The sequence below is a fragment of the Phocoena sinus genome, chromosome 8 (genome assembly GCF_008692025.1).
Source record: "Phocoena sinus isolate mPhoSin1 chromosome 8, mPhoSin1.pri, whole genome shotgun sequence".
Taxonomy (NCBI): Eukaryota; Metazoa; Chordata; class Mammalia; order Artiodactyla; family Phocoenidae; genus Phocoena; species Phocoena sinus.
Genome location: NC_045770.1, coordinates 62,159,333 through 62,186,551, shown reverse-complemented (window position 1 = coordinate 62,186,551; position 27,219 = coordinate 62,159,333). Strand labels below are relative to the sequence as shown.

Below are 27,219 nucleotides of genomic sequence, written 5' to 3'. Positions count from 1 at the left end.
ATTTGCAATGGGCGCACTCAGTATCCAGGAGAGAACCTTGCATAGGGATGGTGAGGGAAATGAGAAATAGAGGAAGACAGTGATATGAAGTAGGCCCATTGTGTTAGGACAGGTGTTGGTGGGGTGATGGCCCAGTTCTCTGGGAGCTGAGGGAAGCCCAGCCCTCACTTCCTGGGCCTCTTCTGAAACAAAGAGGAGCCATCCTCAGCGATGTTGTCCCCATGCCCGGCAGGTGACAGCTCTGGGTGCTCAGGGTCTGGGTTCTCCTCTGCTGGTGCCCAGTCTTTTTCGCATCCTGGTAGAGGGTTGTTGTTTTTCTGAACATTTTTCAAATTGTGGTAAAATATACGTTACATAAAATGTGCCATTTTAACCATTTGTAAGTGTACAATTCAATAGCATCAAGTACATTCACAGTACTGTGTAGCCATCACCACTATTCATTCCCAGAACCTCTGTGTCATCCCAGCCACTATCCATTTACCAGTAACGCCCCATGTCCCCCTTTCCCAGCCCCTAGCAAACCTGCTAGAAGTTTCTAACCCCCCTGTGAAGAGAATCAGGGGCGGTGACAGCAGGCAGTGACCCACCTGAAATTTCCTATTCCAAACTCACTTCTGAATTTTGTGACTTCTTTGGAGGACACTCCCCCAAAGCTGTGGGGAGCTCAAACCACGTCAGGGTGTGTGGTCCCTCTGCCTTAGCGCCCAGCACTACCCCTCCCCATCCCACCACTGCCGTGGGTCATGTAATCTCCTCAGCTTGTGGAGTTCAGCTTCCCTTTCTTTCTCCAGGATCAGCCAAACCGACCTCTGCTACTTTTCTACAACTATTACTATTGAGAAATACACAGACCAGAGGCAGGACCAGACCTGATGCCCACGCCTGGGTGTGAAATCTAAGAGACAGCAAAAGAAAAGGCCATTTTTCAAAAGGACCAGCTCAATTCCTAAAAACCACCCATCCACAATCTGAAAATGTAGAAGGATTCTCTGCTTCATGAAAAAAAAAAAAAGAAGAGGAAGTCTGATGGCTCTTCTATCTGGAAGGGATTAAATGCTAAAAATAGCTCGAGGTATTGAGAATGCCGAGGGAGTGTGCAGCTCATGAAGCAGAGGGCAGTAAAATCTGGCATTAAATGCTAACAAGAGAGGAGCTCTTACAAGATATTCGGATCTGTGAGTCACTGGACCCTCTCCCATTAAACGTAAAAGCAAGATTCTTCAACAACAGCTCAATTTAGGACATTACTGTCCAGCCCAGTGTGTTAAGAAAGCATTAAATGCCCAGTAAAGGGGCCAAAACTAACTGGAATGAAGGAAATGAACTATGGATTAGATTCTCTAATGCCTCCCTGTTTTGGGTGAAGCCATGCTGACGGCCAGGTGACATTTGCAGGGCCATCTGGTGACATTTCTTTTTGGGAACAGATTTATAGGGACTGGGGAGGGTGATGGGGCTGGTTCAGAGGCCAACACAAGACTCTCAGGCGGCTTCCTGGAACCCATGTACGTCTTTGAAGGGGAGGATCTCCTATTTTCTTCTGTAAGAGTGTGGTCAAACTATAGTCATTAAACATTGTGTGACCTGACAGGGGACTCCTTCTATGCTGAAAGTGTTCCTTTTCATTCTGAAGGTATCTAGAATATGAAACCCAGGTATTAAAGAAAGTCTCTCATCAGTGAATTTTCTCTCCTCCCCCTCTCACTCTTCCAGTGTGAGAAGGGGATAAACAGAGCTAGAGACGAGTTGCTTCTTCTCAGAACTGGCTTCCTACTCTGATACCACAGATGTAAGCCTCCACCAGCTTATGGTTTCTTCCTTCCATTTCTATGGGCATTCCAGTGCCTAGCGTTGAGCCTGACTTGCAATGTCTGTTGAAAGATCAATGCCTCACTGGGCCTGGACCATCCCTGTATGCCCTGTTCTTGTTGAGCTGTCGATCTCTGTCTCAACATGGCAAAACTCCAACATTTCCTCTGTTCAGCTTCCCATCCCCTCAACAAGCTGCTGTCTACATCCTGCTATGAATGACTAGTGACACCCTTTCCTCCAGGCCTAAGTGGAAGCATCACATATCTGCAAACTTCCGTACTTCCCAGGGCCAGTAGCACCCTCTGTTGCAGAGACGCTGGCCCTAAGATCCTTGAAGCTGCATATGAGACTCCCCCAGCACTGGCCCTCCAAGCGTTACCCTGCTTTGATCTGAATGTTTTCATAAGACTGTCTGAAAGTAGTATTGGCTAACTGATCAGTGCCAGCTTCTCTTTTGGACATATTGACTGTGACCCTTTGGCCTCCAAAGAGAGAAGCAACCAGACAAGCTTCTTCTGAAGGTTGCACACTGGATGTGTGTTTGCCCAGGGCTGCCTGGCTGCCAGAGAATCCCCGACCTCAGGAAACATGGGCAAAGGGAACCAAGACCTGTCCAGCTGTCAAGGGACAGGGGCCCCACCACCCGCAGGGAGGGAGGGTCCTCTGACAGACCTAGCTGTGCTTTCTGCTTCTTCCCTTAAACACAGGAAAGCAAAGAAGCAGGCCAAACCATGTCAGAACCATATAAAAACTGCACATGAAGACCCATGGACAGACTATACAGGAAAGACATATCCAAACATTAACAGAGCCTGTCTGTGGGCAGAGGGATTACACGTGACTCTGTACTCAGGATCATCCACCCTTCTGTTTTTACTCACGTTTTCTCGATAATAAAGGGGAAAGCCAACAAATTATTTTTGAAATGTAAAATAACTTTTAAAGTTTAAAATATAACAAAGGTAAAGTGAGGCTGAGTTCAACAAGTTATATTTTGTAGTTCCTGTAAAAGCAATCATCAGACCAGTACATCCCAAAGGACCACTAACTCCCTGAGGGAAGGGGCCACTTCACACTCACTCTCAGCACACAGCTCTGTGTCTCGCTTCATGGACAAGACAGAGTCACCAGATGGGGCTTAACGTCACTTCCTGCTCGTGTGGGGCCTCTCCTTCCTACTTGTAATGGAGGAGGAAGTATCCTTTCCAAAGCTGGTCCACCAATTCTGTTCTGGATCCCATTCACTTTCATCTTCGCGTGGACTCCCGGCCACGGGGCGCCCTCTACTTCGCATCCTCTTTTTCCTTTAAGTTCCCCCACCTGACTGGCTATTACCTATCAGCATTTAAAATGCCTGACCCCTCCCATCTTGACAAAACCCTCTCTAATTCCAATCCCTCTCCTCCCCTTTGCAGCCAAACGTGTCACAGAGCTCTTTAAATACACTGCTCCCTCCCCCACCCCCTTCCCTCTCATCCGCTGTTCAGTCTGCCCCACTCTGGCTTCTGTCCTTGCCGCTGACCCCCCTTACAGGAGTCACCAAAGACTTTCATGAGGCACAATCCAATGGATTCTTTCGGGCCTTTCTTTATTGACATCAGTGCAGCTGCTGACCCACCACTCACAGTTCCCTGAAACATGCTTCTAGGGAATTCCATGATACAATATAAGTTTTCCTTTTACCTCTTTGGCTCTCCCACTTCAGGTTACTTTAAGGTTTCAGGAACTGGTCCCATGTTCTTTGCCTTCTTCACTATAGATTCTCTATTAAGTAACTTCATCAAACTCTATGATTCAAATACCATAAGCAGTATATGTTGACAATTCATAAATTCATATTTCCAACTCAGAGCCTGCTTCTGAGCTCGAGCCTAATATATCCAACTGCTTTTGTACTTGAATATTTCACCAGAAGTGCAAACTCAGTATGTTAAAAATGGAACCCATGATCTTACCTACACCAAAAAAAATAAACAACCTTTTCTTCATCTAATGCTTCCTATCTCAGTAAATACCAACACCTTCCTTGAGGTTGCCTAAGCTGGAAACCAAAAAATCATCTTTGACTATTTCCATTCTTCAAGTCTCACAGAAAATTAATCACTTCTGAAAATGATGGAAAAACAGGAAGTGAATTTACCCTCACATTTTAAACAACTAAAAATCTGTACAAAGTATATGATACAATGGTTTACAAGACACTGGACATCAGGCAATGAAGGTAAGAGATATCTGAATGACAGGAAACAAACAAGGTGGTCTTATGATTGCCCCGGCTCACAATCTGGAAAGAGTTTTCAAGATACAGCACAGAGGTGGGAACCTAGGCAGAGCCCAGTGGGAGTCTGAGTTGAGGAAATGGACTTGGGGTTCTGGAAAGTCCATGCCAGCTAGAGTTTACAAAGCAGAGTACCAGAGAGGAGAAAGATAAACACCGAGAGAGCTACAGAGATCTGTACTACAAAACGTTGCTGAAATAAATTAAAGAAGATGTATTAAATGGAGAGATATACACTGTGATTGGGAAGATTCAATATTTTTAAGATGTGTATTCTTTCCAAATCGATCTTATGCAACCCTAATCAAAATTCCAATAGGGTGTGTGTGTGTGTAAATAGATAAGCTAATCATAAAATGCATATGGAGATTTGAAGGACCTAGAAAAACCAAAACCACTTTGAAAAAGTAGGACAAAGTTGGAACACTCACATTACCTGATTTTAGGACTTAAAATAAATCTACAATAATCAAGACACTGTGGTATTGGAGTAAAGATAGACAAATAGAGCAATGGAAAAGAATAGAGTCCAGAGATAGAGCTGTATATATGATCAATTGATTTTCTTCATAAGTGCAGAAGACAGTTAAATAGATAAAGCACAGTCTTTACAACAATGGTGCTGGAACAATTGGATACCATATGCAAAAAAAACACAAAAAACCAACTCTCCAATCTGTATCTCACACTGCATATTAAAATAAATCAAAATGAAAAAATAAATAAATAAATAAATCAAAATGAATCATAGTCACAAATATAAGAGTTAAGAGTATAAAACTTCTAAAAGAAAACAGTATAAAATCATACTGTATAAATTTGGATGAGACAAAGATTTCTTTGATATGTCACTAAATGCACACTCTGTAAAAGATTAAACTGATAAAACAGATGAGCAAAATTAAGAAATTCTTCCTTTCAAAAGACAATGTTAAAAGAGAATGGAAATATAAATACAAACCAAAGTTTGGGAGAAAATATTTGCACACCATAGATTTGGATAAAGAACTGGCATCCAAAATATAGAAAGAACACTCACAACTCAATAGTAAGAAAGCAAGCAACCCAATTTCAAAATGGACAAAAGGGGACTTCCCTGGTGGCACAGTGGTTAAGAATCTGTCTGCCAATGTGGGGGACACGGGTTCGAGCCCTGGTCCGGGAAGATTCCACATGCCGCGGAGCCACTAAGCCCGTGCGCCACAACCACTGAGCCTGCGCTCTAGAGCCTGCGAGCCAAAGCTACTGAGTCCACGTGCCACAATTACTGAAGCCTGCGCTCCTAGAGCCCATGTTCCGCAACAAGAGAAGCCACTGCAATGAGAAGCCCGCGCACCGCAACGAAGAGTAGCCCCCACTCACCGCAAATAGAGAAAGCCCGCGCGCAGTAATGAACACCCAATGCAGCCAAAAATAAATAAATAATTAATTAATTAAAAAAAATAAAAATGGACAGAAGATTTGAACAGACACTTCAGCAAAGAACATAAGCAGATGCTAGATAAGCACATGAAAAGATGCTCAACATAAGTCATCAGGGAAATGCAAGTTAAACCACAATGAGATTCCATTTTACACCCCTTAGAATGTCTAAACTTAAAGACTGACCTTGCCAAGTGCTGGTGGGAATGCAGGGCAACAAGAGCTTTCTTCACCACTGGTGTGGATGTAAAATGGTATAAGCATCTTGGTAAAGTTAGGCGGTTTCTTATAAAGGTAAACACATACCTACCACAGGACCCAGCCATTCTACTCCTAGGTAATCATGCAAGAAAAATGAAAGCATATGCCCACACAAAGCACATGAATGTTGATAGGAGCTTTATCTGTAATAGTTCCAAACTTAAAATAACCCAAATAATCCAATAATAATAATCCAAATGAGCAACGGATAAACAAATAGTGCTGTATACATACAATGGAGCAGTAATTTGCAACAAAAGGATTAAATTATTAATACACACAACATGGATGAATCTCAAAATGAGAATTTATTTACTTATTTTTTTTGCGGTATGTGGGCCTCTCACTGTTGTGGCCTCTCCCGTTGCGGAGCACAGGCTCCGGACGCGCAGGCCCAGCGGCCATGGCTCACGGGCCCAGCCGCTCCGCGGCATGTGGGATCCTCCCGGACCGGGGCACGAACCCATGTCCCCTGCATCGGCAGGCGGACTCTCAACCACTGCGCCACCAGGGAAGCCCTCAAAATGATTATTTTGATTGAAAAAAGCTAAACAAAATAAAGAACATATTGTAAGGTTTTTATGTATATAAAATTCTAGAAAAATCCCAACCAATCTATACTGACAGAATCTAGATTAACAGTTGCCTGGGGATTGGAGGATGGATGGCAGGGAGGGGATACAAAGGGGCATAATACAAGTTTTGGGGGTGATAAATATAGTCGATATTTTGATTGTAGCGATGTTTTCACAAATGTATACAAATGTCAAATACTGTCAAACTGTACACCTTAAAGATATGCAATTTATTGTATACCAATTATTCCTCAATAAAACTTTTTAAAAAATTCTGGAATCTGCTACTTTTCTCCTTGTCTATTACCACCATCCTGGTGAGAGAATCATCATTTCCTTCCTGGCCCTCTACAATAGCCTGACCCTTTCCTCGCTGTCCCCTCTTGTCCATTCTCTGCACCGCAGCCAGAGCGATCTTTTAAGAACATAAATCTATTTGTGTCACTCTTCAAAATCTTTCAAAAATGACTCATAAAATCAGGACCCAAAGACTTATTCTTGCCTATAAGACCCTACTTAATATCTTGCTCCTTCCTGAGTTCTGGTCTATTTTCCATCTTGTTTCCCCAATTTTAACCACTCTGTGCTTTCTGCTCCTGGAACTTGCCAAAACTGTTTCTGTCTCAGGACCTCTGCACATACCACTTCCTTTTGCCTAGAACTTTCCTCTCCTCCAGGTCAACTCCTATCCTTCCTTTAGCCTCAACTTCAATGTTATCTCTTCCAAGCATCCTTTTTTGATGCACCAGGCTAGTTAGGTCTTAAAAGTAGTACTCACCTATGTCTCCTGCATAGTACCAACCACACATGTAAATAATTATCTGGGAAAATTTCTGTTTACTATCTGTCCCTTCTTCTCACATTCCCATCTCTCAGGACCTAAGAGAGTAGGGACCATACGTACTCGATGCCTAGCACATTGCCTGGCACACAGTAGGTATTCAAAAACATTTGTTGGATAAATGATAGAGACAGAACTGGAACTCACTTCCTAACCCAGAACTCACTCCCTGACTTCCAGATTAGATTTTTCTCAACCCACTCATGCAATATACATCCTTCTGTATCTGACAGCCAAGTAGACTTTTCCTATAGCTACTTAGGTCTCAAATTGGTAAGAATTAAGAAAGATAATAGAAAAAAAAGACAAACGAAAAGAGAAAAAGAAAAAATTAAAAAAGAAAAAAAAGGAAAAAAGAGAAAGGTAATAGAGTAGAATCTTAAGTATTAAATATTTTAAAACCAAAGTATTAGACTTATAAAAGAATGGTTAGCAATGTTTAACACAACTGAATTGATAGATCAATTGGGGTTTTAAAAATTTAGTCCTGGGCTTCCCTGGTGGCGCAGCGGTTGAGAGTCCGCCTGCCGATGCAGGGGACACAGGTTCATGCCCCGGTCTGGGAAGATCCCACATGCCGCGGAGCGGCTGGGCCCGTGAGCCATGGCCGCTGAGCCTGTGCGTCCGGAGCCTGTACTCCGTAACGGGAGAGGCCACAACAGTGAGAGGCCCGCGTACCGCAAAAAAAAAATAATAAAAATAAAAAAATAAAAAATTTAGTCCTGTTCATGTTAATGATAAAATTATTCTGGAAATTACACCCCAAGATAGTTACAAAGTTAGTTAACATGACAGTTAACAAAAGACGAAACCAGATGGAAATGAGGCTAGAGGGACAGGACCTCGTAGGAAATTAAGTGAGGGCTCCTTGCTGAAAGCGGACCGTTGATCCAGCACTACCATGCTTTTAGCAAAGCAGTGGCCTAGATTCTCAGTGTAGCTGCGCGTGTGGGGCTAGGAAGATAAAGATTGCAAACGTGGCCATTTTCCAAAACAGCTTCCTAAGGAACAGTCTACCTTCCCTCCCTTTCCCTCCCCACTATGTTTATATACTCCCCTTAATTAGAGCATTTAGACATGGAAGCATAATCCAATCTGAAAGAAAATTTCCCTTGAAGCCGTCTGTCAGAATTAGACTACACTTAACTACCGGACAGTAAGGCTGTATTGTAAATACCACAGACTACTTGGATTCTCCAAAGGCTCAAAACTCATTTTCCAAGCAAGCAAATGCCAATCCATGGGACAAGGCTTTCTGTCAGGAAACTGGGTCACTATTTTGGACAATAATGCTTCCACAGGTAGAAGATTATTAAAAATGGTCCCAGGGGACATTCTACCTGACTAGCCTCACCTTTCTTCAGAGATGAAATTGCTGTCCTTGACAACTCTGTTCTCCTTCAGATGTTCAGGCTTGCAGATTTTTTCATTGAACTGTGCTGTCCAAATGTATTCACTGTGGAGATATCTATGTAAACAGGGACCAAGTGGAGCCCACTCCAGCCTCCCTCTCAGGAGCACCTGGCTGGCTATGCAGACACCTGCCTTTGGTACCCACAAAGAGGCAGCAAGCAGACTCTTGGCTGGGAAAGGAGTGTATAGGGTTGGGGTAGTAGGGGAGGAAGAGAGTCCTTTCTCTCCTTCTTCATTTCCTTACATCTCAGAGGTCACGTGAGTCAGCATCTCTCCTGTGTCTCCATAAGCCCTTTCCCCATTGTTCTGTTGTATCACACTGCAGTCCTGCCTAGATCCCCTTTACCAGGCCGGTGCACCCAATCCTTAGCTGCTGTGAATGTTGGCTGCCCACAGCTCATGGTTGCATCCTTCTTGAAGGAATTCTCCCCAGCTGATGGGAGCCATCTTAAATGACTGGTAAGTTATACCCTCTACCCAGGGGTGGCCTGCAGCCAATGACAAACTAGTACAGGGTTAAAAGGCAGCCCCCTTGTCTCAGGGTGGGCTACCTCCATGGTACCTTTCATGTTCCACAGTTATGGGATTAGGCTCAGGACAGGCTTTAACCAAACTCCCCTCTTTTCCTATCCTGCTCCCCTTTCCTTCCTTACAGATTTCACTTGAGAGAGCAGTCCCCCAACAAATCACGGCACAAGAATCCTCTCACCCTCTGCTTCTAGAGAATCCTATTAAAGACACACACTGTATTAGAGCTTTCTTCATTCATTCATTCTTTCACTCAAAATGCATTTAACAGCCAACTCTTAGGTTAAGGACTGAGGGTTCAGTCACAGACTGCCCTGAAGGAGTATCTGGTCTAGTGGGATAAACACACAATCACAATCAAATGTGGTAACTGCTATGAAGAGGAACAAAGAAGAAACTTTAAGAGCACACAAGGGACACCTAATCTGTTCTGGGTAGATCTAGGAAGGGCCTGCTTAATGAGGTGAGGGGCTAAGCGTAGTAGGACTTCTAGGTTGAATAACACTTAGTTGAACAGGGATACAAGGATTTTTCAATATCCGCAAATCAATCAATGTGATATATCACATCAACAAACTGAAGAATGAAAACCATATAAACATCTCAATAGATGCAGAAAAAGATTCTGACGGATTTCAATACCCACTTGTGATAAAAACTCTCCAGAAAATGGGCACAGAGGGAACCTACCACAACATATTGGGTTGGCCAAAAAGTTCATTCGGGTTTTTCATATTACAGGAAAATCCCGAACGAACTTCTTGGCCAACCCAATAATAAGGGCCGTATATGACAAACCCAAAGCAAACATCATTCTCAATCGTGAAAAACTGAAAGCATTTCCTCTAAGATCAGGAACAAGAAAAGGATGTCCACTCTTGATATTTTTATTCAACATAGGTTTGGAAGTCCTAGTCACGGAATCAGAGAAGAAAAAGAAATAAAAGGAATCCAAATTGGAACAGAAGAAGTAAAACTGTCATTGTTTGCAGATGACATGACATTCCTAAAGTTGCTACCAGAACACTAGTAGAGTTCATCAGTGAGTTTGGTGAAGTTGCAGGACACAAAAATAATACACAGAAATCTCTCGCATTCCTATACACTAACAACGAAAGATCAGAAAGAGAAATTAAGGAAACAATCCCATTTACCACAGCAACAAAAAGAATAAAATACCTAGGAATAAACCTAGCTAAGCACGCAAAAGACCTGTAGTCAGAAAACTATAAGATATTGATGAAAGAAGTCAAAGATGATGCAAAGAGATGGAGAGATATACCATGTTCTTGGATTGGAAGAATCAATATTATCAAAATGACTATACTCTGCAAAGCAATCTACAGATTCAATACAATCCCTATCAAATTACCAATGGCATTTTTCACAGAATTAGAACAAAAATTTTACAATCTGTATGTAAACACAAAAGACCCTGAATACCCAAAGCAATCTTGAGAAAGAAAAACGGAGCTGGACTATTTACAATAGTCAGGACATGGAAGCAACCTAAGTGTCCATCAACAGATGAATGGATAAAGAAGATGTGGCACATATATACAATGGAATATTACTCTGCCATAAAAACAAACGAAACTGAGTTATTTGTAGTGAGGTGGATCGACCCGGAGACTGTCATACAGAGTGAAATAAGTCAGAAAGAGAAAAACAAACACTGTATGCTAATGCATACATATGGAATCTAAAAAAAAAAAAAAAAAAAACAAAGGTTCTGAAAAACCTAGGGGCAGGACAGGAAGAAAGATGCAGATGTAGAGAATGGACCTGAAGACATGGGGAGGGGGAATGGTAAGCTGGGATGAAGTGAGAGAGTGGCATGGACATATATACACTACCAAATGTAAAACAGATAGCTAGTGGGAAGCAGCCACATAACACAGGGAGATCAGCTCGGTGCTTTGTGTCCACCTAGAGAGGTGGGGTAGGGAGGGTGGGAGGGAGACGCAAGAGGTAGGAGATACGAGGATATATGTATATATATACCTGATTCACTTTGTTATACAGCAGAAACTAACACACCATTGTAAAGCAATTATACTCCAATAAAGATGTTAAAAAAATAAATAAAGAAAGACAAATTACATGAAAATTTCAACAACAATAAACATAATAGTGGGAAAAAACAGAGCTAGAGGGCTTCAGACTGTACTACAAAGCTACAGTAATCAAAACAGTATGGTACTGGCACAAAACTGGAAATATAGATCAATGGAACAGGATAGAAAGTCCAGAGATAAACCCATGCACCTATGGTCACCTAATCTATGACAAAGAGGCAAAAATATAAAATGGAGAAAAGACAGTCTCTTCAGTAAGTGATGCTGGGAAAACTGGAGAGCTACATGTAAAAGAATGAAATGAGAACACTCCTTAACTGATACATTAGCCTGACAAAAAATGTCAATCAAGATATGGCTGTCAATAACGCATGATCTTTTCAAGCACATACAACACATTTATAAAAACTGAAGTGGAAGATAACATAATGCAAATCTCAACATATATCAAATAATCTGTAAAATATAGTCTATATTATCTGATCACATTCCAATTAAGTTAGAGCACTAACATCTTTTAAAAACTATGTAACGTGAAAATTTTAAGATACACCTTTCAGTAACACATAGATCAAAGAAAAAGATTGTATGTGATATTACAAAACACTTAGATCAGAATGATATGAAAGTAATAAATATCAAAATTTGTTGACATACAGCTAAAGCAGTACTTCAAGGGCAAGTTATAGCCCCACATGCAAATTTAAAGCTTCAGTTATGCAAGATTAATAATTTCTGGAGATCTACTATACAGCATTGTGCCTACAGCTAATAACATTATTTTGTATACTTAAAACTTGCCAAGAGGGTAGATCTTATGTCAATGTTCTTACCACACCAAAATAATGATAATAGTAATATTAATAATAATAACAAAGGGAGCAGGAGGAAACTTTGGAGGTAATAGATATGTCAATGGCTTTGATGGTGGTGATAGTTTCATGAGGGTATACTTATCCCCAAACTTATCAAGTTATATACATTAAATATGTACAGCTTCTTACATGTCAATCATAACTCAATAAGGTGGTTTAAAAAAGTTTAAAGAGACTTAAAATTACTAACCTAAAGATATAAGAAATTAGAAATAACTGAATAAACCAAAAAATAAAAAGAGAAAAAAAATCATACAGTCAAAAAAAAGAAGTAAAAAACAAAATTTAAATAGACTCAACAAAACTAAAAGTGGTCCTTGAAAAGACTAACAAAATTGACAAACCTCCAATGGCACTGATCAAAGAAAAAGAGAACAGGAACAAGTAGGAAAAGATCATGCATTAGTATTAGAAATGCGAAAAGGACATAACTACAGAGGAGGCAGAAAGTAAAAAGATTAGAAAAGATTATGAAGAATTTCAAGTCCATATATTTAAGCCACAGATGAAATAAGCAAATTTCTAAAAGAATCTGTATCACCAAAATCAATGCATAAAGAGAAAACTTGTATCCTGCTATAGCCATCAAAGGAATGGAATCATTTTCTCCCAAAGTAAACACCTGACCCAGAAAGTTGTGTGGGTCGATTCTACTAAACATTGAAGGAAAAGATTATTTCAAGAGACTAGGAAGAGAGAAAATGCTCCATCACTCATTCGGATGATGAAACCAGATGAAGAGAGAACAATAAAATAAAATCAGAGGCTGATCTCACTTATGAATTTAGTTGTAAAATCTTTAACAAAATATTAATAAACCAAACAGGTGAATACACACACACACACACACACACATTCATGTACATTCATGTAGATGAAAAAACTACATCATAAACAAGTAGGATTTATCCCAGGAACACAAGTTCTCACCAAAATCAGAAAATAAAGCAATGTAATTCATCACATTAAAAGATAAAAGAAGCAAAACATATGATCATTTCAATAAACTCAGAAAAATCATACGATAAAATTCAATATCCATTCAGGTTTTCAAAGTCTATAGGCAATGTCCTACTTAGTGGTGAAAATTCAAAGCATTCCTTTTAAGATCAGAACAAGCCAAGAATTATTATCGTGGCCTTTGTATCAGAAGTCCTGATAAATGTAACAAAGCCAGCAAAAAGCAAGATGAGGGGAGAAGCCAAAAGAATCAAAAAGGAAAACAGAGAAAAACAAAACTACTTATTCATGCATGGTATAATTGTCAATGTACAAAACTCAAAAGAATCTGTGGTCACCATATTAGAGTATGTAGCAATACCAAATGTTGGAGAGAATGGAGACTAAGACGGGCTCATGTACTGCTGCTGGGATATATTGTGCAGCGTGGGGAATATGGCCAATGTTTCTCAGTAACTGTAAATGGAGTGTAACCTTTAAAAACTGCATTAAAAAAGAAATATCGTTTTTTTCATCTAGCAACTCCATTCCCAGGTACATACCTTAGAGAAATTCTTGCACATATTTACCAGGAGAAATGTACAGAACACACACATATAGCCGCATTTTCTAAACTAGAAAAAAAATTAATTCAAGTAACCACTGACTAGAGACCAGATAAGTAATTATCGTACACTACTCAATGAAATGCTAAAACACCCTGCCAAAAAAAAAAAAGAACTACAGTATGTAGGTGAAAGTAAGTGGTTCAATACACATAATGTTGAATGTAATAGTTTGCAGAAGAATACATAAAATATAATTTTTTCACATAAACTTCAAAAATAGGCAAAATTGAACAAACTATTCTTATGTGGTAAAATGACTTAGAAACAACAGAATTATAGATATGAAATTCAATATATTGATTACCTGGGCAGCAGACTTTGGGGACAGAGGAGGGGTACACAGGAAGCTTCAAAGAGACTGATAATGTTATCTTTCTTCAGCTAAGCTCTGGACTGACAGATACACGTTTTGTTATTGTTTTTCAATCATACATATGAACCAAGCAGGACCCTGTGGGGCCTCCCCAGGGACAGACCTCCCCCCACCACATGTCCTCCTCCTCTTGTTTGTACAAAACCTTTAGCCTCCTAGGCCTTCCCTGAATCCAAATAGCAAATTTAATCAGAGAAGTAAGAAAATGCAGAAACAAAGAACAAGTCAAACAAGGCAGAATCATCATAGTTTAGCCATAAAACAAAGTTAAGGACGTTTAGTTCCTCTTTAAGGGCTATAGACAATATTTTACCATATCCTTGAGTTGTTTTGCAGATAATAAAACCCCTACCAGGTAGAAGAAGTTATCTGCATGCTGACCACAAGCATGGAGATTCCAGACAGGCTGGAACCAGAAGGTTGATGACGTTAACTCCCCAATACCACCCTGTTACCCCACCACCAACCAATCAGAAGAAAGTCCACAAGCCGATCAGGCACCCTGCAACCCCCACCCCTAATGTTGCCTTTAAATATACTTCCCTAAAAGCCGTCGGGGAGTTCTGGCTTTTTGAGCATGAGCTGCCAGTTCTCCTTGCTTGGCCTCACACTGGGTGCCTTGCAATAAACGTTGCACTTTCCTTCACCACAAACTGGTGTCAGTAGATTGGCTTTGTTGCACATGGGGCGAGTGGACCCAAGTTTGGTTCTGTAACACATATGCATTACATATACTCTTGTATATGTCATACATTTCACTTTAAAAAGCAAATGCGGGACTTCCCTGGTGGCATAGGGGTTAAGAATCCACCTGCCAATGGAGGGGACCCAGGTTCGAGCCCTGGTCTAGGAAGATCCCACATTCCGTGGAGCAACTAAGCCCGTGCGCCACAACTACTAAGACTGCGCTCTAGAGACCACAGGCCACAACTACTGAGCCTGCGTGTCACAACTACTGAATTCCACGCACGTAGAGCCCGTGCTCCGTAACAAGAGAAGCCACCGCAATAAGAAGCCTGCACACTACAACTAAGAGTAGCCCCCGCATACCACAACTAGAGAAAGCCTGAGCGCAGCAACGAAGACCCAGTAGAGCCCAAAATAAATAAGTAAAAAAGCAAATGCAGGGCTTCCCTGGTGGCGCAGTGTTTGAGAGTCCGCCTGCCAATGCAGGGGACGCGGGTTCGTGTCCCGGTCCGGGAAGATCCCACATGCCACGGAGTGGCTAGGCCCGTGAGCCATGGCCGCTGAGCCTGCGCGTCCGGAGCCTGTGCTCTGCGATGGGAGAGGCCACAGCGGTGAGAGGCCCGCGTACCGCAAAAAAAAAAAAAAAAAAAAAAGCAAATGCATTGCTATCAAAGTCAATTTTTCAGAGACCTGTAGTTTTATTGATCCCTTCCTTCAGATGTTCTGTCCTGCAGTTCTACCCCTTTTCACTCCCTCTGAATAATCTAAACATCCAGGGGATAACATGTCTGAGGGATCATGAATGGGAAAAACAGTAGGGTGGGATTCAGTGGGCTCTCATGAAGACAGCTCATTAGACCCCAGTGATGGCTGAAGTCCACCCACATCCACATTATAGAAGGAAGTTGGCTTCTCTGTTGTCAGCTGGAAACCAGGGCTTTCCATGGGGTTTTTCGAATTGTTGGTTCCTCAGGACCAGTCAGCCTTAGCGTCTTCAGCACTACACGCAGTGTTACTGGAGGAGGCTCTTACCAGGGGCACTTGCTTGCCGGAGCCAACGTGAGAACCTTTGGCCAGCTCCACCTTCAGTGATATTATATCGGTAGGTTGAAATCAGCCCTTCTGCGAGTATTTACACCGTGGAAACAAGCAAATGCTACGAATCAGGTCCCCCTCCTATCCCCCACCCCCAGCCAGTTGTTGACACATCTACCAGAACACCACTGAATGTGACAAAGCCATAAAATCATACGATAACAACTCAGGACTCAAGGCATAAGGGAACGAAACAGGATTAAATGAATAAAATTCTTCTGTCAGGAGACCGCCTGTCCCACATTCATTCAACTGCGAAAAGCAAGCATCCTGGGCTTCCCTGAATACTTTTATCTTCCCCTGAGTGGTTCCAGCTATCCACCTTTATCAGGTCTAGAAATGGCCCCAAGGCCCTGGAAGACAGAACAGGGAAATTCCTAAATCGACCACTGCAAAATATTGCAAACAGCTCACAAAGTCTAATTTTCATGGAAATGCAAGGTTTTAAAATTCATAATATTAAAAGAAAGTCTATGCTGCTGCAAATTGTACCCTTCCCTTTTATGAACTGGGATCAATACTGGCATAGAGGGAACCTTGTGATTTCTACTGTTACCGCGTGAGAACTCTGGCATCTCCTCCAAAGCAGAGTCTAGCTGAGATGATCATAGGTCCTAGAGAAAGTCTCAGAACCAGTTTCTAAGTGGGCCATGGAGAGAAATTCCTGAAGTGCTCAGGGCCTGTTTGCCAGGGAGCCAGTGATGAGTGGAGGGGACTACAACTGCCAAGAGCATAGGCACAACAGCCAACATTCACCCAGACCACTAAACTCAGGCCCTCACAGCTGGGACCTTCCCCCAGATACTATCTTCTCTCTTGCTGACTGATATACATCCCACAGAAATGCATTATATATTATTATTGATGGATCTGGCTTCAATAGTTGAGAGGTTTAATTAAACTATCGGTCTTACACTCAATAATTGCCTCTTTGTTCCTTCATAGGAAGGTGTGAGGATTAATTTTTATTTGAGTGCTAACATTGATAAAACTCATAATCTCCTTAGAGAAATAACGAACAAAATTTTAAAAATTAGTTAATAGATTCAGCTCCGCATAACACCCCCCCAACCAAACCAGTCCCTAGAGCCTCACCAAATTAGCCCCTCAAGAAGAACTTAATTTTATTTAGCAAGTATTTATTAATTATTATCACTTCCAGACACAATTCTAGAGGCTAAGCCCAGAGTAATGAACAAGCTGATAAGGTCTCTGCACTCACAGAACTGTTTAATAGGGAAGAAAGAAAATTGAACAAATACATATTAGGAAGTATAATGACACAAGAAAAAAATCTGTAACTATGTATGGTGACAGATGTTAACTAGACTTATTATGCTGATCATTTCACACTATATACAAATATAAATCATTATGTTGTACACCTGAAACTAATGTAATGTTATTTGTCAATCATACTTCAACTAAACATTTTTTAAATAAAACATATACACCATTCATATAATAACAAGAATAAATAAACTTGCATTTTAAAGTTTTACATATATGGAAGAAAAAAGGCATTACGAATAATAATAGAATTACAGAATATCACGGATGCATATACGAGAAAAACCTATTCTAGTCCAGGGCTCATATAAGAGTTGTCCAAGGAAGGGGCATTTAAGCTGGGATCTAAAAGCTTAGTACAAGTTAACAAGGAAAAAAAGAGGAAAGAAAAGTAAACCAGCATATATGATAATTTTGAGACACGTTTTCATGAACAGACTGAAATGGCTGTTGAAAAACACTCCTAAGTCCTGTTTGGCCATGATTCAGCTGTGTGACCCTGGCTGACTCTCTTAATGGCCCTCCACTTCAGTTTTATGTGCTAAATGAGGATTTGAGATTACAGGACCTCTTCAGGCTCTTTCTGGTATTCGACTGCAAGGCATTTAACATATATTATTAGTTATGTTAATAAATAATAGATACATACATACATAGATTATTATTTAGTTAGTACAAGTAAAAACTGCTCTTTTGAACAGGCTTTGAGCAATATAGAACACAGTATTTCAAACATAGGGTGGATGTTCCAAGTAAAAATACTAGATTACAAAATCCTTTTTAACGCATAGCAGGGCTGATAGAACAAAAATGGAATTTTTCAGTGCCGGAAACAATGAGAAACATGAACCTACAGAGGTGAGTAAGTTGTGGAGCTGGAGTTTGAATGGAGGTAAATGTGAATCTCTGGTGGCTTAGTGCCTGAGTTTTAGTGGACTGAGGGAGAATCCCGCATAAAGGTTGGAGTCCTCAAGACTGAGGGTCACATCCTTAAAGGACAAAGGAAACAGAACTTCTGCCTAAATAAGTAGACATTGGAAATACATCCTGTCTTGGACTTAATCTAGGTAAAGCAAGAAAAAATAACCCCTTCCAGGTTCTAACCATTAATAAAAGCCTGTACTTACACAGTTGGAGTTTATATCCAGCCTACTTCATTGTCCAAAAACCCTCAAGCTCAAAATTTAAAGTTATTCCATGTTGGTATTTTGCCTAGGCACCTGGTAGAAGAAATCACAAGTCATCTCTGAAGGAAAGCACTTTAAACTCAAAGCTTGAAAATGTCTACTGATAAAGTTCTAAGCTAGATGAGCTCACAGTCACAAATAACTAAGCCCAAGAATCAACAATGCATGACGAGTAAGAGTTGATGGAAATTTCAAACAGAAGAATCAGAGATGCAAAGATTAGAGCTACTGGCATTATAAGCAGCAGAATATAAAAATGCCTACATATGAACTGGTAAAAGAAATTAAAAAAAGAATTGAAAGTATGTTTAAAAAAAAAGAGAGAGGCCATCAAATATATATTAGGCAAACGTGAAAATGCAGCAAATAACACTTCTACAAATGGAAAGAAGTAAATGACTGAGACTTTTCCAGAACTAATAAAAGGACACAATCTCAGATTCAGGAAACCCAATAAATCTCAGTCAGGGTAACTAAAAATAAATGCCCACTTATCAATGTTATAGTTAAACTACAAAACGCTAAACAGGAAAGCAAGATCTTGAAAGCAGTAAGAAAGAAAAGAAACATTACATACAAAAGAAAAAATATTAGACTAAACGTTGATTTCTCTGAAGCAACTGAAGGTCAGGAAACTATGGAATGATGGTTTTACAATCAGAGTAGCTGAGAGTTTTATGCCCCACACCCCAATTTTTATACCCAGAAAAACAATCTAAGAACAACAGCAAAATAAAGACATATTCAGGACTATGGCTTTCAGTTGATGGTTACTGCCAGCCTATGGATACTCCAATGAAGGCATCTAGGGGAATAAACAGCCCAACCTCACTCTCCCCCCTTCCTTATTTTCTGAACTAAACAGAAGCCAGAGACTAAGGGAGCCCTTTTCAGTTTGAAGAGAAATAAACAAAAACCCCCAAAGCCTCCAGGGGCCCTGAGCAGGAACAAATGAGAGGTATCCAAAATTCTCCCAGATAGTTTTATAAATCAAGAATTACCTTGATTCCAAGCCAGATAAGGGCCATACAAGAAAGTAAATTACACGTATCACTCATGAGCACAGATGCAAAAAATGCTAAACAAAATAGCAAACCAAACTCAGCAACGTATAAAACAGGCAATATATCAAGGCAAGTCTGGATCATACTAAGAATATAAGATTGACTCAAAATTAGAAAAATGATCAACCTAATTGACCAAAATAGTAGGTTAAAATGAAACAAAACCTCACAAGCATAGCATTTGATAAAGTGAATGTCTGTGATAAAAAGGCTGAGTTAAAGGGAACCCTTGTACACTGTTGGTAGGAATGTAAATTGGTGCTGCCACTATAGAAGACAGTATGGAGGTTCCTTAAAAAACTAAAAGTAGAGCTACTATATGATCCAGCAATCCCACTCCTGGGCATATACCCAGAAAAAATGAAAACCATAATTCGAAAAGATACATGCACCCCTATGCTCATAGCAGCACTATTTACAATAGCCAAGAGATGGAAACAACCCAAGTGTCCATCAACAGATGACTGGCTTAAGAAGATGTGGTAAACATACAGTGGACTATTACTCAGCCTTAAAAAATAATGAAATATTTCCATTTGCAGCAACATGGATGGACCTAGAAAATATTATACTTAGTGAAGTCATACAGGGAAAGATAAATACTATATGGTATTACTCATGTGGAATCTAAAAAATAATACAACTGAATCTATATAAAAAATGGAAACAGACTCACAGACATAGAGAACAAACTTATGGTTACCAAAGCGGGGGCAAATTAGGAGTATGGAATTAACAGATACAAATATTATACGTAAAACAGATACGCAACAAGGATTTACTGTATAGCACAGGGAATTATATTCAATATCTTGTAATCACCTATAATGGAATATAATCAGAAAAAATAACTGAATCACTATGCTGTACACCTGAAACTAACACAATACTGCTAATCAACTATACTACAATTTAATAAAAGGCTTAGTCAACTAGGAATAGAGGGATACATTCTTAATATGATAAGACAACCATGATACATCTGTAGCAAAATCATATTCAATGGAAATGTTAAAGACATTCCATTTAAAAGGAATAAGTCAAGGATGACGAGTACCACAATTATTATTGAGCATTGTAAGGGAAATCCTAGTCTGTGCACTAAATTAAAAATAAAAGGTATACGGACTATAAAAAAACAAACAAAACTATCGTAACTCACATGACTGATTATCTACAAAGAAAATTCAGAAGCATCTATAAATTATAAGTAATAAGTTTAAAAAATTGCCAAATAGAAGATAAATATATAAAATTTAAACTGCATAACTATATAGCAACAATATAAAATGCAATTTTAGAAAAGATGCTATTGAAAATAACAATAAATAACATACCTAGAAATAAAACTAACAAAATACACGAAAGACATCCTCATGTAGAAAATTATAAGCCTTGAATGAAAGACTTTAAAGGAGAACTAAATAAATGGAGACGTGCGCTATGACCATGAATAGAAAGACTCAATATCACAGAAGATGTAAAATTTCCCTGAATTTATCTATAGACTTCGTAGAAGTCCAAACACCAGAAAGAAATTTTAATTTGACAATCTGACATTTATGAGACAAGTCAAGTAAAAGCCAAGACTGAACTGAAGAAAAAGCAGGCTGGATAATTTTCTCTTCCAGATGTTAAAGCTTATCATAGAATGATACTAATTTACAAGTGCTATTGGTAGAGATACTCAAACAGAAAAATCGATAGAAAAGAGAATCCAGAAACAGACTCTTCATATATAGAGACCTATACAGGACAGACCATACACTGCAGATTATTGGGAAAACATGCCAGAAAACTGGTTATCCACACAGAAAAAGAAATATGGGTGTCTTATGGACTGAATGTTTGTGCCCCTCCAAAATTCATATGTTGAAGCCCTAAGTCCCAGTGTGATGGTATTTGGGTCCTCTGGGAGGTAATTAGGTTTAAATGACATCAGGAGGGTGAGGCCCCCATGATGAGATTATTGTCCTTACAAGAAGAAGAAGAAGAGAAACCAGAGCTCTGTCTCTCCACCATGTGAGGACACATCAAGAAGGCAGCTACCTGCAAGCCAGGAAGGAGGCTCTTACTAGGAACTGAATCTGCTAGCACCTTGATCTTGGACTTCTCAGCCTCCAGAACTGTGAGAAATAAATTCCTGGTGCTTTAACCACCTAGTCTATATACTTGGTTATGGCAGCCTAAGCTAATACAGGATGCTTATATTACATTTCACAATGTAATTGGATTCTGGGTGGACTAAAATTATAATTAGGAAAGGCGGAACTTTGTTTTGTTTTGGTTTGGTTTTTTGCGGTACGTGGGCCTCTCACTGTTGTGGCCTCTCCCGTTGCGGAGCACAGGTTCCGGACGCGCAGGCTCAGCGGCCACGGCTCACGGGCCTAGCCGCTCCGCGGCATGTGGGATCTTCCCAGACCGGGGCACGAACCCATGTCCCCTGCATCGGCAGGTGGACTCTCAACCACTGCGCCACCAGGGAAGCCCCAGAACTTTTAACCTTCTAACAGAAAATATAGGAAAAATATCTTTATGACATAGGGTAAGAAAGGATTTCTTGAACAAGACAGAAAAGTGCTAAGTTACAGTAGAAAATATTGATCCATTTTACTACATTAAACATAAGAACCTCTATTGATCAAAAATATCATCAAGTGAGTATAAAGACAGCTATAAATGAAGAGACTATGTTTGCAATACACATAACCAACGAAGGATTACATCTAGACTATATAAAGAACATATGTCAGTCAACAGGAAAAAGAAAACTATAGGAAAAAAAAGAAAAAGTGCTGAACAAACATTTAGCAAGAAAGGAAATGTGAATGACCAATGAACATATCAAAAGATGGTTAACCTTGGTGGCCAAGAATATACAAATCATATTCCATTTTACGTGCACGCACATGCACACATATTAAACAATGCGGCAACTGCGAGAGTTGGTGAGACTGTGGAGCATTAGTAACTGTCATACCTCACAGTGGGAGGGTCATCTTGTACAGCCACGGTGGAAAAACGAACTCGGCATTGCCTAGAAAATTTGAACACGTGTACTTTTCCTCTATCAGGGCTACACCCTAGAGAAATTAATGCATCTGTGAACCAGGAGATGTGCATAAAAATGTTCTCTGCAGTATTATTCAGAATCATAAAAAACTAATCACAACCCAATATCATCAGTACAAGAGAGCTAATTTGTGTATATAACACAATGGAATTTTATACAGTAATGAAAATACATGAACCAGAGCTCCACTCATCTCTATTGCTAAATGTCAAGATCAACGTGGACTGAGAAAAAAAAGTCAAAGAAGAGCTATGAAAAGCAGAAACAGACAAAACTGAACAATACATTGTCTTACAAATAAAATTCAGGATAGTGGTTTCCTCTTGGCAGGAATGGGCTGAGAGAATGTGACAGGGGAGGACAACCCAGGGGTCATCAGCAAAGTACTTGGTGGTAGTCTGCTCTTCAGCTGAGAGATGGGTCGTGACTACTCTTTTAATTTCCCTCATTAGTCTGTACGTGTGTAGCATATACACTGTGTGGCATATATGCTATATTATAAAAGTGAAACCTTGGTAAATCTCAGACTTTCAGTCTCTGTACAAAGTCACATGCAAAAAAGCACAAACAGCCCCAAATAGCAATTTTTAAATGGAATTGTTTTTTAATGGCAGATTATGAAACAACATGTAATTCCATTCCCAGGACCTCCTTTCTCCTGCTAGCCATCCAAAGGCTTAGATCAATGCTCAGAATATTTATTGTTTGCCTGAGGAAACAACTGAGAATTTCGAGGCTTTTAGCCTTATTGGTTTTCCTCCTTGATAAATAATTTCACATTCTCCTCAACTCTGTGGAAATCCAGGATTCTCCGTCACTGGATGGAAAACTCATAGTCACAGGAGAGTGCTACAATGGCAGTGATCTCAGGGCCAACAGGTCTCTGCAGGCTGTCATTCTATATTCTCATCTAAGAGACCTGCCCACCAGGAATCAGCCTTATCCAGATTTTTATCAGCCACTGTGCACTCAGTGTTACTCTTTCCACAAAGTCTTTAGAACGCAACTCACAGCAGGATCCCTGCTGAGATTTCTAATGACCACTCCAGCTATTATTTTACGGAATCCATTAGTCAAAAAATATAAAATGATGTCACACACTAGATGATATGACCAACCTCTCTCTGCCAACACTCGTCACTGTTGGCCAGCAGTACCTCAGGGGGCTTGGTAAGAACTCCAGTGAGACAGTTCATTCTTGAGCCATTCATCCCTTAATATCAGCAGCCTGCCCATTTTGTTTCTTTAAAGCTTCTAAAGCTGCCTTCTGATTTTGGCAATTGGGATTTGGGATACAATCCTTGCCACCCACAGCATCCATTTTTGGGTTTACAGATATCACAACCTTTTAAGTTTGAAGAGATCTGTTCCTTCCCCAATCTCCCATATCACCTTAGTTTCACCATCTGATGTTCTCTGCACCTTTTCCAGCTCCTTCTTTTCTTTCCTCATCATTATGATAAAGGCCAGCAAAACTCCATGTTCCACTTTGCTTATCTGAGTAGCAGGACAAAGCTGGCACTGGTATCTCATAGGATGTGAAGGGAAGGTGTCCCTTGGAATGTGAGTCCCCAGTTCACAAAAGTGGCTGAGATGAGAGAGTATCAGTGTGGGTATTTGGTCACTGGGAAGAGATTTTGTGTGTTTTCTTCCTGAGCAGAGTGAGAGCCTTTCACTAAATGGGCTCCAAACTCAAGCTAGATCATCATCCGAGCAGAGTAAGGATGATGGTGCTTGCCGTCTTGGATGCCAAGACAGAGAAAGAGAACGATATCGCCCGCAGAAGATGAGCTAACAAAGCTGCCTGAGCCAATCTGGACAGGGAAACGAAACAAGTGGCCTTAAAATATCAGAGTCCCCTAAGATAGCCCAATTTTCCTTTCTATTTCAGGAGCATCAATACACCTCTGCAGACAGTGAAAAGGATGCAAATGGAGTAAAAACATCACCGCTGCGATATCGTGTTTAAATGGAAACATGGGTATATGGCAACGTTACATAGCACTTCTGCCCTCTCTCCTGAGCTCTAAATAGGATTTGACCTTGTATAGATTAGTTTTGCCAATATCTGTAGATCTTTTCAGACGGACCTCCTTGTAACTTTGATTCTGTATTTAGAAATATGGTGCCAACTCTTCCCAATCATTCTCACGTCTGGGATTAAAGCTGAAGATCTGATCGTGGGAAATGCTGCTGAGCTGACCTGAGAACATGGCAAGAGCTTAACGCTCTCAGCGAGTAAGGCAACGGTCTCTCAGCTACAGGTAACAGTTAATAGGGTGCCGGGATCCACTTAGCACAAACAACCTAAGAAAGCTGTAAAGAAAATGAGGTAAGGAGGACAGATAATATCTAATGCCTATTAGGGAATTGCTTAGAATTAGAAAGTAGAAAAGGGAGAATGTTATTAATATTGCTTCCGTGAGTAGTTCTCGGAAACTGCAAAATGAATATTGTGAAAGACTTGTTTCTGGAAAGGTACAAGGAGGTTTGAAGCAACAGCTCTAAGTACACTGAGATAAATTTTATACTCTGCCACCCCCAAAATAAAATAAAATAAGGTATAAGTAATCTGTTTGCATGCTGACCGAGAAGCGCCCTTCCCCCAACCAAAATGAAGAAATGTTAGACTTACATTGGTGACATATTCGATATCCTTCCAAAGGATGCACTCCCTGGGGAAATCAGCCAAGTCTAAGAAGTGATCCACCACCACTTGGCCGATTAAGTCATGGCGAGAGAACCTGTCAAAGTCATAGACAGAGAAGTGAAGCTTCCGGGCTACAAGGTCATTATAGGGAACCGGAAACAAAAACACTTCATCAAACACAGGGTTCAGGGTCTTTCTGTGAACTTTAGTCTGGTGTTTTGTTTTCCGATCGGGAAGCAAATAGATCTTGACATAAGGATCTGAAGTCCCAGAAAAGTCCTTGGCGGGCAAATTGACAGCTTTGTGAATCTTCACTATGAGTTGCTCTAAGTCACAGTCATATTTTAAAATGAAGTTCAGCTTCCCACAGGCTTTGCTGTTACTCCTTTTCCCATCCTCATTATCCAGTGACCTCTGCTTATATAACTCCGGTTTAATTCGACCAATTCCAGTCAACTGTTCCTGTTTTTGAAGCTGTTGGATATTGAAGTCTGGGTTTGACAGGTTGAGTTGTCTTCGGATTGAATTATGCCTTGAGTGAAGAGCGAGAGGGAACAAAGTTATAACCTCATTAGCTCCAGGTCTTTCAGAAACTTGTGCCTGGGATGTAGGTAGACTGATTAACACACTGTTAAAAGCTGAGACCTGTGGGCTTTTTTTTGGCCTATATTCAAAATGCTCATCAATGCAAGTAAGCTGCTCCCCGAGGCTTGAAGCTCAAAATTGAGGCCTGGCATCAGGAAATGAACTTACTTACATGTGACCTCGGAGCTTTAAAGGTTTAATGCACTTTCTAAACTGCCTAATATGCCATTAAAGAAGCTTATCCAGCTGGTGGGAGGTAAAGATTTGTACAAACTGGTTTAAAAAATAAAATTATTCGCCTTGATATACAGTATCAGCCTGAAACTGAAATAGTTAGCTAGGTGTTATCTGAAAAAGAATGGATCTTCCTCCAAATTACACAGAATTTCCTGTCACTGGCTTTTAGCCTACTAAGGCTGCATATTCTTACTGGGTCAAATCAAATCATTTCATTATGAGAACACAGTTTTTGCTCTTCTGGACATGTACGTCACAGGATGTGTCTGCTTGTAGGGGACTCTGTTGACTCTGACAGGTGCGAGTGCCAGCTCCGTGGCTGTGCTACTGCTGAACCTCATGGGTGATTAGTGATTAGAAGGAAGGGTTGTATTTCTTTAACAAACACTGAGGGTATAAAAGTTAAAGGTAAGCTACTATAAATGTATATAGGGATTCAGTTAGAGAAGGCTGGAAACTGATATTTGCAAATTAAATATTTGCTATCCGAATCTACTCTTCACCCTATAAACTTATTGGTTTGGGTTAAAAGTTTCCCTGAAATTCTCTTTGCCTTACCTTGTGTGGCTCCTCACAAACTGAGAGAAGTAGTCATTACATACAAAGTTGTCTTTAAGGTTATTTTTGTTTGTTTTTAGCTCAGAGTTCAGAGCCATTATATTGTATTTTGTGTAGCCTCTCAATAACCTTAATTAAAATAGCCTCTCTCCACCAGAAGGTGAAAGGGAACAGTCAAGCTGTCTCTGAGGGGTTGGTAAATAGTTGAAGAGGCAGAGTAAATATCAGAGTTTGCCTTCTTTTCCTTTCTTAAGACTACTTTATGAAATAAAGACATAAAAATGGGATTAAGAGGCCCCGAAATGTGTTTGAAATTATTCTCCCTTGTCATACAGATGCTGTGATGCCAAACATTCCTCTTTATCCTAAAATACCCTCCTGACTACTCATCACCCACATGGTACAACAAGAGCACAAGCACCGGGCTGTCACTTGAACCTGTCACAGCCAACACAGTCCACACCCAGACACACACATTCCCACATGTGCAAAAACTGTGTGGTGTGAATGTTTCTCTCGTGGGATTTAAATTTCTTACAGAGAAACCCACCATCTTAAGTTTTCTCTGGATCTTCTGATTTTTCAGCGGAGAGGAAGAGAGTCAGGGGAAGGCTGTTAGGCACCTACAACTGGTTCTCTGAACTAGTACAGCCAGGTCCGTCCCCTGCCTAGATGCTGAACCTCTGTAGTGCTAGAATAGAGCTTTAATCCTGCTCTATTGGGATCTCTGGGCAGAAAGGTCTGGCAGGGAGCAGCAAGTATCCAG

General features: G+C 40.4%; 1 protein-coding gene across 1 annotated transcript in view; it reads right to left on the bottom strand.

Annotated features, from left to right (window-relative positions):
- The window catches only part of SYT9 (synaptotagmin 9), a 187,175-nt gene that overhangs the window by 93,802 nt on the left and 66,154 nt on the right, over positions 1–27,219 (bottom strand). The window contains exon 3 of the mRNA XM_032642080.1: positions 25,059–25,605. Within this exon, the coding sequence (XP_032497971.1) occupies positions 25,059–25,605 (547 nt within the window). The remainder of the gene's footprint in view (positions 1–25,058; positions 25,606–27,219) is intronic.